Source organism: Microcaecilia unicolor, chromosome 8, assembly GCF_901765095.1.
Source record: "Microcaecilia unicolor chromosome 8, aMicUni1.1, whole genome shotgun sequence".
NCBI classification, from domain to species: domain Eukaryota; kingdom Metazoa; phylum Chordata; class Amphibia; order Gymnophiona; family Siphonopidae; genus Microcaecilia; species Microcaecilia unicolor.
The window spans coordinates 33,600,992-33,614,848 of NC_044038.1; the positions used below are offsets into that span (position 1 = coordinate 33,600,992).

Consider the following 13,857-nt stretch of genomic DNA (forward strand, 5'->3'; position numbering starts at 1 on the left):
AATCCAGATACACTAACTGCAGTTACCACATCCTCCAGCAAAGAGTTCCAGAACTTAACCATTCGTCAAGTGAAAAAATATTTCCTCCTATTTGTTTTAAAAGTATTTACATGTAACTTCCTTGAGTGTCCCCTAATCTTTGTACTTTTGGAACGAGTAAAAAAAAAATTGATTTACTTCTACTCATTCTACACCACTCAGGATTCTGTAGACCTCAATCATATTTCCCAACATCCGTCTCTTTCCCAAGCTGAAGAGCCCTAGCACCTTTACCCTTTCCTCATATGAGAGGAGTTCCGTCCCCTTTATCATTTTGGTTGCTCTTCATTGAACCTTTTCTAATTCAGTTATATCTTTTTTGAGATACGGTGACCAGAACTGAACGCAATACTCAAGGTGTGGTCGCACCATGGAGCGATACAGAGGCATTATAGTATTTTTGGTCTTATTCAGCATCCCTTTCCTAATAATTCCTAGCATCCTGTTTGCTTTTTTGGCCACCGCCACACACTGAGCAGAAGATTTCAGCGTATTATCTACACCACCACCTAGATCTTTTTCTTGAGCGCTGACCCCAAGGTGAACCCTACCATCAGGTAACTAAGAGTCAGATTGTTCGGGAGGAAGTGACGTCATCCCTTGAAATGGCTGCCTGAGCCACGAGCTCCGATCAGCCCCTCGCTATAAAAACACCCACGGAGACGCGAGTGCATAAAAATATTCATTAACTACATGAAAGCAACATCGGAAGCCAAGGGTAAGCGATCTATGTCGAACTCAAAAACTAATTCGATCGACTTACAAGCTTTTGCATACACAGGCCCAGCCGCGAATATGAGCACGCCGTCCCCTGAGCAAGGCCCGGCCAGCCCGCGTGAAGGCAGTCCCCCGCTGCTCTCCCCGCCACTTTTTATAACGGGAGAAGGACACAACCCGGAGGAAACTCGCATGCACGAGATCCACGGGTGGTTGCAAGAAATAAAAACTGAAATTATCGCCGCAGTGCGAGCGGACCTCGTGGCAATGGGGGCGGAGCTCCGAGGAGAAATAGGCGCGCTGGGCATCAGAGTCGCAGAAACAGAAGATCGCATCGACGAACAAACGGAAATAATACAGGCTATGGATACCCAGATAAGGGAGACCAAACAGGAAACACTGCAAATTTGGGACAAGGTAGAAGATCTCGAGAATCGGAGTAGACGGTGCAATGTGAGGTTCCGTGGCCTTCCAGACACGCCACTGTACACGGATTGTGAAGCAACAGTGCAGAGCATTGCAAGCGCTCTACTAAAGGAAGTGCAGATATCTAAAGAACCAACAACAATCCAACTTGTACGGGCACATAGAGCCTTAGGAAATACCATAACTAACCGTCCAAAAGATATTATTGCCTGTTTCAGTGACTTTAAATTAAAGGAACAAATAATGAGGGCCTCACGATCAACACCCGGATTCCAGTGGGATTCTTACCATATTGAATGCTACCAGGATTTAGCTGCAGTCACACTGAAAAGAAGAGCAGAGCTCAAGCCCTTCACTAAATTTCTGGCAGACAAGGGCATCAAGTATCGATGGGGCCACCCATTTGTGCTACGATTCTATAAAGAAGGGAAGCAGTATCAAGTGCGAAGCATAGCTGACGCGGCTGAAATATTCCCAGAAGAAGGACCACAGGGAGAAACTACTGCATTAAAGAAACAATCGCCCACGATTGGCGAAAAACCACGTTGGCAAAGAGTCATCGCAGGAAAAGGCAGACTACAACGCCAGCAATCGGACACGCAATTAACAAAAACAGGCGCCAGGGTAAAGAAATAATCAGAGCCTGTATCCTTGGCATCGGAATCCAGATGTAGATTGCAATTTGGTGACTATATAATTGAATTTTGTAGAGTTGATGTTGTTAAGAATGCGTTACCCAATGTTGAAAGGGGATACAAATATGATATGTAACAAGCAATGTACCGGTTAATGATGTGGGGACCAGTAACTTAAAGGGGATAATCAGGGGGGTGGGTCACTATCCTTCTTGACACCCTTATGCACACGGCACGAGGATGTCTTCAAATGGGGAGGGAGGGTAAAGGGGCTGCTAGTGGGAAAAGACTGGATATGTTTAAACACCACATAAAGGGGGGAAAAACACAGAGGATAAACTGGAGGACCAAACAGAGATTGAAGCTAAGGGGGGCATTCTCACAGATTAGATGAGTGCTGTTAAATGCATGACCCTAAATGTAAAGGGCCTTAACTCACCAGGCAAACGCCAACTCATGTTCAAAGAAGTGCAGCGCCTAAAAGCAGATATAACATTTATTCAAGAGACCCATTTGCTCCAGTCAGCTGAGCGGTATTGCCAAAGTACAAGACTGCAACAGGTGTTCTGTGCATCTAACCAGCTAGAAAAGAAAAAGAATGGTGTCCTGATCATGCTATCCCAAAAATACGCATGGCGGGTCCAGAAAGTGATCAGGGACAAAAAGGGTAGACATCTCTTAATGATAGTACAAATAGAGGGGGAAACACTTACACTCCTAAACATATATGCGCCTAATGACCAGCAGGGTGCATTCTATTTGGAACTGTCAGCGCTCCTCCCCCAACACATAGTAGGCACCTTATTAATAGGTGGGGATTTCAACTTGACGCTGCACCCAACACTAGATAACACCACGCAGGGGGCTCGCTACTCACAATCCGCTCGATCCCAGTTGCACAAATTTATGAGGCAATGGCATTTAGTAGACATCTGGCGGCATAAAAATCCCCAAATCAGAGGATTCACATTCTACTCGGCAGCACATAACTCATACTCTCGCATAGATTTCTGGATGGGCCCACCAACCCTAATGACAGATATCATAGATATTCAGATACATCCGAGAACATGGTCGGATCATGCACCAGTGGTGCTAGAGGTGAAACTGAGGATATCGAACCCTGGGGTGCCACAATGGCGCTTCAATGACAAATTACTAGCAAATTTGGCTATCGCTACCAATCTAGAAGAGGCCATTAAAGATTACATCATCCTTAATGATAATGGAGAGGTGACATCAGGAATATTATGGGAGGGCTGCAAGGCAGTGATAAGAGGGACAGTAATAGCGCTACAGGTACATCTTGCACGCCAGACACGAGCAAGGACACAACAAATACACACAGAGCTGACAAGCCTCAGTGCACAGGAAACTCGTCAGCAAGACAAGGAAACGGTACAACATCGCATACATACATTAAGGATGGAACTTAGAGAAATCCAAATGGCAGAGATAGCAGAACAACTTCAACGGGTGAGACAGGCGTATTATGAATATGGGAACAAGACCTCCCGGCTATTGGCATTCAAGCTGAAAAAAATGGTCGGCCGACACACATATCACAGCTATACACGGCAAAGAGGGGAAACTGTGCACCACACGGGAGGATATTCGGGCAGCCTTCACAAATTTCTACACAAGGCTTTATCAGGCCGAGGGAGACCCGGATCCACAGGACTCCGGGAGGTACCTGGCTCAAGCCAAGCTCACAAAATTAGCACCACTAGAGGAGGAGATGCTCTCAGCCCCCATTACATATGACGAAGTGGCATGGGCAATTAAAGATCTACCTAATGGGAAAGCACCGGGACCAGACGGGTTCACAAATAAATTTTACAAACGCTATAACAAATTGCTAATCCCTCTACTAGTTCGGGCATTCAATGAGTTAGAATTCCAGGGGGAACTGCCCCACTCTTGGAGATTGGCAGATCTAGTGGTCCTTCGCAAACCAGGGAAAGATCCACAATATTGCAGCTCCTATCGCCCAATATCCCTCCTTGGCTCTGACTACAAAATCTTTACCAAAATACTAGCCAAGAGATTACAAAAGTTAATGCCGAAATTAGTACAGGAGGACCAGACGGGATGTATCACAGGCAGACAAGCAACTGATAACATTAGGAGGGCACTCCACTTGATCCACGAGGCAGGCAATACCCGACAATCCATGTTGCTTCTCTCCTTGGATGCAGAAAAGGCGTTCGATCGGGTCAGCTGGGGTTTCATGTTCAAGGTTCTAGAACATATGGGATTCACAGGTCGTTTTATAACATGGCTTCAATTAATTTACAACAGACCAATGGCTGCCCTGAGGATCAATGGGAACAGTTCAGACCCGATAACATTAGAACGTGGGACACGTCAGGGTTGTGCTCTATCACCGCTGTTGTTCGCTCTGACAATGGAGCCACTAGCTCAGCATATTCGGCAGGACCCACATATACATGGTATCACTATAGGGGGTGTAACACATAAAATCATGCTATTCGCCGATGATATCCTATTAACCTTAGTCGACCCGAGCAACTCCATGTCTCAGATAATACAGGAACTAAATCGATATGGTAAATTCTCTGGGTTCCGAGTGAATATGGACAAATCAGAAGCCTTAGGGCTGGGGTTAACAGTGGGAGAGGAAACTTCAATACGACAATTCCCGGTCAAATGGGTCACGAGATCCCTCAAATATTTGGGCGTGCACTTAACACCCAAATTGACAGATTTATACCAAGCTAACTTTCCCGTGATGCTCAGGGAACTGTTTGAAGATTTGGATAGATGGGAGGGCTTAGAATTATCTTGGCTGGGACGAGTGGCAGCGATAAAAATGATGATCCTACCCAAATTGTTATATTTGTTTCTTGCGCTGCCCCTACCAATGCCGAAGGGGTTCTTTAGGCAACTCAAACGGAAGGTCTTCGCATACATATGGCAACATAAACCACCCAGAGTGAAGGCAACTATAATGTATCAGTCCAAAAAGATGGGAGGTATGGGGGTACCAAATTTTACTTTATACCATCAGGCGGCGCAGTTGCGTGTGCTGGCGGGATGGAGCGCTGGTAGTGTAAAAGCATGGTTCCAAATAGAGCAACACTGGATGGGACTAAACAATCTGGGCTCTCTACTATGGATACCAAAGGGCCAACTACGGACATATATCAAGAGAGCCCCCTTAGCGGTGCAATACCCTTTACAGACATGGTTGGCCATAAGGGGGAAGTATCTTCCTAATCGCCGTTGTTTCCACCAAATGGCAATAAAAACAGCCCCAGGGTGTCCGCTGGGGATGGATAACTTAATATATAAACAATGGGAGAAGAGAGGTTTGAACACATTAGGCCAGCTATGGGATGAGGGTCAGATATTCTCATTCGAAGAACTACAGGAAGATTATGGGTTACCACTATCACATTTGTTCCACTACACTCGCATTAGAGACTATATAAACAAGAGAGCCAAAGCAGAATTACTTATAGAAGAGACGACCCTAGAAAGAGCACTGAGAGTGGGAAGCCATAGGGGGTGTATCTCTCGCATATACAGTGGTGGAAATAAGTATTTGATCCCTTGCTGATTTTGTAAGTTTGCCCACTGACAAAGACATGAGCAGCCCATAATTGAAGGGTAGGTTATTGGTAACAGTGAGAGATAGCACATCACAGATTAAATCCGGAAAATCACATTGTGGAAAGTATATGAATTTATTTGCATTCTGCAGAGGGAAATAAGTATTTGATCCCCCACCAACCAGTAAGAGATCTGGCCCCTACAGACCAGGTAGATGCTCCAAATCAACTCGTTACCTGCATGACAGACAGCTGTCGGCAATGGTCACCTGTATGAAAGACACCTGTCCACAGACTCAGTGAATCAATCAGACTCTAACCTCTACAAAATGGCCAAGAGCAAGGAGCTGTCTAAGGATGTCAGGGACAAGATCATACACCTGCACAAGGCTGGAATGGGCTACAAAACCATCAGTAAGACGCTGGGCGAGAAGGAGACAACTGTTGGTGCCATAGTAAGAAAATGGAAGAAGTACAAAATGACTGTCAATCGACAAAGATCTGGGGCTCCACGCAAAATCTCACCTCGTGGGGTATCCTTGATCATGAGGAAGGTTAGAAATCAGCCTACAACTACAAGGGGGGAACTTGTCAATGATCTCAAGGCAGCTGGGACCACTGTCACCACGAAAACCATTGGTAACACATTACGACATAACGGATTGCAATCCTGCAGTGCCCGCAAGGTCCCCCTGCTCCGGAAGGCACATGTGACGGCCCGTCTGAAGTTTGCCAGTGAACACCTGGATGATGCCGAGAGTGATTGGGAGAAGGTGCTGTGGTCAGATGAGACAAAAATTGAGCTCTTTGGCATGAACTCAACTCGCCGTGTTTGGAGGAAGAGAAATGCTGCCTATGACCCAAAGAACACCGTCCCCACTGTCAAGCATGGAGGTGGAAATGTTATGTTTTGGGGGTGTTTCTCTGCTAAGGGCACAGGACTACTTCACCGCATCAATGGGAGAATGGATGGGGCCATGTACCGTACAATTCTGAGTGACAACCTCCTTCCCTCCGCCAGGGCCTTAAAAATGGGTCGTGGCTGGGTCTTCCAGCACGACAATGACCCAAAACATACAGCCAAGGCAACAAAGGAGTGGCTCAGGAAGAAGCACATTAGGGTCATGGAGTGGCCTAGCCAGTCACCAGACCTTAATCCCATTGAAAACTTATGGAGGGAGCTGAAGCTGCGAGTTGCCAAGCGACAGCCCAGAACTCTTAATGATTTAGAGATGATCTGCAAAGAGGAGTGGACCAAAATTCCTCCTGACATGTGTGCAAACCTCATCATCAACTACAGAAGACGTCTGACCGCTGTGCTTGCCAACAAGGGTTTTGCCACCAAGTATTAGGTCTTGTTTGCCAGAGGGATTAAATACTTATTTCCCTCTGCAGAATGCAAATAAATTCATATACTTTCCACAATGTGATTTTCCGGATTTAATTTGTGATGTGCTATCTCTCACTGTTACCAATAACCTACCCTTCAATTATGGGCTGCTCATATCTTTGTCAGTGGGCAAACTTACAAAATCAGCAAGGGATCAAATACTTATTTCCACCACTGTATGCTACATTGCTTAACGACAAGGGACCCATACTATATTATCTACAACGATGGGAACGAAATTTGCAGGTTACCATAGATTACACACAATGGGAAAAGGCATTGGGACACTTGCTGCGGGTTTCCATATCTAGTTCAATGATTGAAAATGGCTATAAAATACTGTATCAGTGGTACTATACACCACAGAGGCTGGTAAAAATGTATGGCCAGGGATCTGCACAGTGCTGGAGAAACTGTTCAATGGTGGGGGATATGCTACATATCTGGTGGTCCTGTCCTAAGATCCAAACATACTGGACAGAACTCTTGGACATATTTGCTATAGTGACTGGGGTAAGATACCCAACTAAGCCGGAGATTTGTCTGCTGCATATAAGACCCCCAGGAGTTCGGCTGTCGGTTCACAGACTCACAACAGTTTGGCTGGTAGCTGGGAAAATCACACTGGCATCGGCGTGGAAAAGCCAGCTGGCTCCACCAGCGATAAAGGTGACACACAAGATGGACTACCTCTACCAAATGTCCAAAATGACAGCTATACGATTGGGACAAATAACAAAATTTAACTTGCAATGGGAACAATATCGAGGCTGGCGATCACAAAATGGGATAGATTTGGATGCACCTAAATTGATTATACCAAGATTATGACTGCAATGACACAACCCTCATATTATGATATTCCACTGGTAACAAGGGGGGAGGGGGGATTGTGGCAAGGGACAGGGGGGAGGGGAGGAAAGGGGGATATACCGCTTTCAGTTTTTGAAGTTTACACATTCTGTATGTGACATATGATTGTTATGAGGATGTTGTCAATATGTAATTGTTCAAAAAACCTTAATAAATAAATATATAAAATAAAAAGAGTCAGATTGTTCTTTCCAATGTGCATCACCTTGCATTTGTCCACATTAAATTTCATATGCCATTTGGATGCTCAGTCTTCCAGTTTCCTAAGATCTTCCTGCAGAGCGCATATGTTTTAACAACCTTGAATAGTTTTGTATCATCTGCAAATTTAATCACCTCACTCGTTCCAATTTATCATTTATAAATAAGTTAAATAGCATAGGTCCCAGTACAGATCCCTGCGGCACACCACTGTTCACGCTCCTCCATTGACAGAAATGACCATTTAATCCTACCCTCTGTTTCTGCGCAATAACCAATTCCTAATCCACACTAGAACCTTGCCTCCTATCACATGACTCTTTAATTTTCTCAGGAGTCTTTCATGAGGAAAGTTATCAAAAGCTTTCTGAAAATCTAGATGCACTACATCAACCGGCTCACCTTTATCCACATGTTTATTTACTTCAAAGAAATGAAGCAAATTGGTGAAGCAAGATTTCCCTTGGCTGAACCCATGCTGACTCTGTCCCATTAAACCACGTTTGTCTATGTGTTGCGTAATTTTATTCTTTATAATAGTTTCCACTACTTTGCCCAGCACTGACGGCAGGCTTACCGATCTATAATTGCCTGGATCACCCCTAGAACCCTTTTTTAAAAAATCTGCGTCACGTTGACCACCCTCCAATCTTCAGGTACTATGGATGATCTAAACGACGGGTTACATCTTACTAACAGCAGATAAGCAATTTTATGCTTGAGTTACCACATGTTAAACCACACATTGCAGAATTATTTTTGTTAGGGAGTGTGGCATGGAACATTAACGCACGACCTACAATAAAAAATACCGGGAATCCCCTTCTTTGGTCTTGGGCTTGCCAAGCACCAAAATACTATACTATTCCAGCATTAATGACTAAGTTCCTAAAAGCATTAGCTTAAACTAAAGTAGCCAAAATACAAATTCAACAAATTATCTTGCAATTTAGAATCATAATATTTACTACAAAGAAATGTTTTCAAAACTTTACGAAATTGAAGATAATTGGGGTAAAAGTCGTATTTGAGAAGGCAGCAAATTCCAAATCTTACTAAATAAATGACAAAAGAGCTATCATGAAAACGCTTTAACTGAATATTTTTGACCAATGGAAAACCCAACTTAAATATGGTGCTAGAGCAACATGTCAACCTTGATGAAGGAAAAGACAGTAGCTCAACAAGAGATTGTGGGCAACATCAAGGGATAATTTTGTGCACCCAACAAGCTATCTTAAGGGGTCTTTTACTAAAGCTTAGCTCGAGTTATCTGCAGCAGGGCCCATAGGTATAAAATGGGCCCTGCTGCAGATAACTTAAGCTAAGCTTTAGTAAAAGACCCCCTTAAATTCCACCCAGGCCCCGACTGGCAACCAATGTAGATCTCTCCACAAAGGAGAGGCTCAATCAAACTTCTTACTTCTATATATCAACATAGCCGCAGTGTTCTGCAAGAGTTGGAGCCTATACTGTGTTAAAACACGTTAAGAACAAAAGTTAACACACTTAAGTAAAAAGAGCTCCTTAGTTTCCTTCCGCAATGATACACTTACGTAAAAAGAGCTCCTTAGTTTCCTTCCGCAATGATACACTTACAAGAACACCACATTGATTTTTTTTTTAACAAACTTCTGAAGCAAAGGAGGGACTAGTGAGTGAGGAGCATTATTTTAACAAATTTGATTGCATTTTCTCCTAGAGGATGGAAAAGTGCTGATGTCTGAACTGTAAACATCATTTAAAGAAATAATACTTACCAATTCCATAAATTATTGGAATGTGAATGCCATTTTTTACCATGTCATTTAATTCTGTTGGGGGGGGGGGGGGGAAAGAAAGTGAAAAGTACCAACATGTCAAATACATCCAATCATGCTACAAGGCCTCGCAAATACTTATTTTTTTACTTTTGGCAATTATTTAGTCTTTATAAGCAATCACCAGTAAAAAAAAAAAAGACAATGTATGGAATTAAAGGCTGTAACTGGCTTGTATGGTCTATTTCTGCTCATATAGAATTTAAGATTTAAAATACTTCAAGGTATGACTCCTTATTTGGCAGGTGTGACTTTGTGCAGGCGCTTTCAGGTAGGTTATTTTATAAGTGCACATTTTTTTCATAAAATGAGCGCAATATACATACCTCCTATATGCGTCCTGTCATAAAATGACTGTCTGTAGGGAAAATGCTCTGTATATAGGCTCCTGAGTAACAGTGGTACGCAGGTAATCTCAGTACACTCTCACCACACGTTATGGCTGAGATCCCGCACTGAGAAACTATTTCCTCTGTCTAAATTTTTCTTAGTAAAATATTGATTTTTCATGCCAGGAGTTGAAAGTCTTAAAAATGAGTAGCATGTTCAGAAATGATTTTTGGTTTTATTTTTTATTTTATATTGCTTAACTTAAGGGACTGGGAGCTGACCTGAAATGAGCAAAAATTACTTGAGCAAACAGTTGGAAAATTGTTCAAATCCCCTTTAACTGTTCAAATCTTCTAATGTTCCCAAATATAGTGTCACAAATAAAAGAATATTTATTACCTGTCACACAGAGAGTTACTAAATGGACTTCATCTTGCTGTGTGTCAAAAGCCCCTATGATATAAAAAAAAATTTCAGTACAATAAAGACAACATTCAATGTGTAAACACTGCTGCGTTTTATTCAGTTCTGCCATAGCATTCTGCCATTAATGCAATATTTTTGCATGATGGGATAGAGAAAGAAATATTGTGAAGATGTGTGAACGTTTTTTGCCACAAAAACATTACCTACCATGAAATCAACCGTCAAGCCAATTCACAGCACTCCACGTTCACAACCAGCCACTGCTTCCAGCAACATTTAAAGTCAAAATGTTGAATTTATCCAATCTGGTAAGTGATCAACAGAAAGATAAAGAAGAGGAGCAGACAGATGTGGACCGATGGAGCACTGTGCAGATGTGAATGACTCGGGGTGAGAGGAAGTTCTGACTGGCAGAGGACTAAGTTCAGTAAGAACTAGAATGACAGGGTCCCTGCTTTTCAGGATGGGCAACAAGGAAGTGGAATTCAGCACACTGAATGAACTCAGACTGAAGGTTTGGGACTCGAGGAGACCACAAAAGAAGATTGGTAGCAATGAATACAAGAGAAAACAGAATCTCAGGAGAATCAAGCGAGAAGGACACGGACGACCCTGTGCGGGGACTGCATGACAGACTTAGATATACTAGAGAACCCGAGACATGACTGAACACCTCATTATTACACTACAATACATTAACCCCCCCCCCCCACTACAACCTAAACCAACACCACAAACCAGCTTAGTCGGATTATTTGATAGTGGCCTAAAAAGCACTTGGGGGGGGGGGGGAGTAATACACCAAGTACGTGGTTAATGTTGGGATAAATTTTATAAAATCATTGTTGGGTGTATGTGGTCAGTCATGTGCAGCTGTGGCCTGTACACAGTAACAGCAGGGAATCAAGAGTTTTAATAAACATAAATGGCCCATTATAAAATTCTGTGCATGATGATATGATGGCTGCCAGTACACAGATGATAAAATAGGCTAATCTATGCATGTACTAAAAATTATAGGCGCAGACATTTTGGCAGATGTGAATATTTGTGCCTGCAATATAGGTGCAATTTTTTATCACTTATGCTAATATTTTTTTAAGACAAGTAGGCGCCTAGTTGTCTTTAGAAAATTGCCTTAAAACAGGCACCTGAATGCAGGTTTACAGCAGTCACCCCCACAAAAAATAATTCTCAAAGACTTCTGTTCAAATCCAGACAGAACTTAAATGTCTAACTTTGAAAGTAAAATCAAAAGTGGAAACTTACTAAGAAGATGGCTCGTAAGATCCTGTGATAATCCCTTATCATCAATGAAACCTCCAATCAGGTGCAATTCCAGCCTATCAGACAGAGAGAGAGAGAAAACAATGTTATGTGGTAATACTGCTGTACAAACCGAAAAAGTTGTGTATTATACACACTAGCATCTGCTCTGCAAACAAGGAGCAGAAGTTCTGACTCAGAATTGGTTACACCCATTTGGCTGAAGAGGCAGCAGCTCGGTACCAAACCAGCAATTAAGAAAACAAAGAGATAGGGGCAGCTGACAACAGTGCTGTGCACTGCTGTACAGGAGACCTGGGTTTGCTCATGGACCAGGCGAGGCTGGGGAGTCTCGGACATCACACGACAGTGACACTTAGGGGCCCGTTTTCAAAGTGGCGGTAAGCCCAATGCATGCTTACCGCTCGCTAAAAGAGAAGTACCGCTGGTTCACTTGCCGCACAGCCATTTCTTTAAGAAAAGGGAAACCTGCCTTTTACCTGATGCGGTAAAAGGAAGCCTCAGCGCACTTCCACACGCGTCGACGCCAACGCAGGCCCCCTTTTGCCGCAGCTTCGTAAAAGGACCCCTTAGTGACCAGGCTCAGGGTTCACACATACAAAGCTGTGAAAGAAGCTGTTTTATATAGGGAACGCCTCACCCCTTCCAAAAGAGAATGTTTCTACAACGGTTGGAAGAGACTGTGGGGAGAGAGTTTAATAAATGGGGGGAAATTAAGGTTTATGGGGGACAATAATAATCAAAGCACTTACTGGGCCATAGTGTCCAGTATTTTCACCTTGTTGTAACATGAACCGAATACAGTTTTCTATAGAAAACCATGAACCAGTGCCTAAAGTCTCTCCACAGGACGTACTGAGGAGATACCTTGTTGAGGTGCTGACGGTGCCTTTGGACAGTCTACCATAAGTACTGCCATACTGGGACAGACCGAAGGTCCATCAAGCCCAGGCCAGCATCCTGTTTCCAGCAGTAGCCAATCCAGGTCACAAGTACCCGGCAAAACAGTACAATACATTTTATGCAGCTTATCCCTTGCAAAGGAGAGATTCTTTGGTGCAGGGGGAAAATTACTCAAGAAATGGATATTTTGGGTGTTTCTGCTATTCTGAAATGCTCCAAGTCTGACTTGCCAGTTACTTTAGCACTGAGCTCTTACAAGCAGCAGGCTTCTTCACCTTTACTTTAAAATCACCCAAAGTTGTTTCTTAATTGAGTTCTCCTTGACTTATCAAGGGAAACATAGAAGAGGCATAAACAGTTTCCTTTATTACATATGGGTGAGCTACAACCAGGTTTTTCTTTCTTACTAAAGTTTTCACGTAAATGTATTGTAAAGTTTCAACTGGTGAAGTCCTTGAACCTTCACATCTCTGATTTTTTGGCCACCAAACGGTTGACTGCTACCCTCTAATGTAGTGTCCACTGCCTCTGTTAAAGTATTTTGAGTCCTACTACGTGTCAGCATCTTTTATTTTTTATTTATACATTTAAAATATTTATAGCCCTTGGTACTGGGTCAAAATAGCCCTGATATAAAACAGTGGTGACAAAAAAAAAAACCAAACAAAAGAGCCCCCAACATAACAGCCACTGTCAAAATGGCCTGCCCACAATAAAGCCATCAACAAATTAATCCCCTATCAAAAGAGCCCAATCAGCCTGCCCCCAACAAATTGGCCCGGACAGACATGAACAGTTAACAGACAGGCAGAGAAACTCACCATGCGACACACACTGATTACTGCCAGATAAGCCCTCAGCACTAAAAATATAAAAATATCTTTCAAGTGCTGGAGATGGTGCACGGTAGACGTCGGCGGTAGCCTGGCGGTAGTGCTAAGTTGGTGCGCAGCAAGCCTGCAATAGGCTTGCCACACCTTTGTAAAAGGGCCCCTTAGTAAGCTGACTTTTTTTTTAGCAAGATAAAGTTCAAAACGAAAAGTCATACAAACATTATTCTACTAATTAAGATAACTTTCTGAAATTCCTTCCAGGAGGCAAAAATAACCTTCAATGCTAAAGTAAGCAAAATATCCAGACGTATACTTCCATTATCATCATCTTCTTCAAGATCAATAGATTTTAGAATCACAATATTATAACAAAAAGGGGACTGGAAACATGTAAAATCTTCT

The 13,857-nt window shown here is 43.0% G+C and overlaps 1 protein-coding gene across 2 annotated transcripts in view; it reads right to left on the reverse strand.

Moving 5' to 3' along the window:
• Positions 1 to 13,857, reverse strand: part of NTAN1 (N-terminal asparagine amidase) — a 44,198-nt gene that overhangs the window by 18,221 nt on the left and 12,120 nt on the right. For both annotated transcript variants that reach the window (XM_030211085.1, XM_030211086.1), the window contains 3 exons: positions 11,702 to 11,775; positions 10,406 to 10,459; positions 9,617 to 9,670 (listed from right to left, as the gene is read on the reverse strand). In XM_030211085.1, the coding sequence (XP_030066945.1) occupies positions 9,617 to 9,670; positions 10,406 to 10,459; positions 11,702 to 11,775 (182 nt within the window). The remainder of the gene's footprint in view (positions 1 to 9,616; positions 9,671 to 10,405; positions 10,460 to 11,701; positions 11,776 to 13,857) is intronic.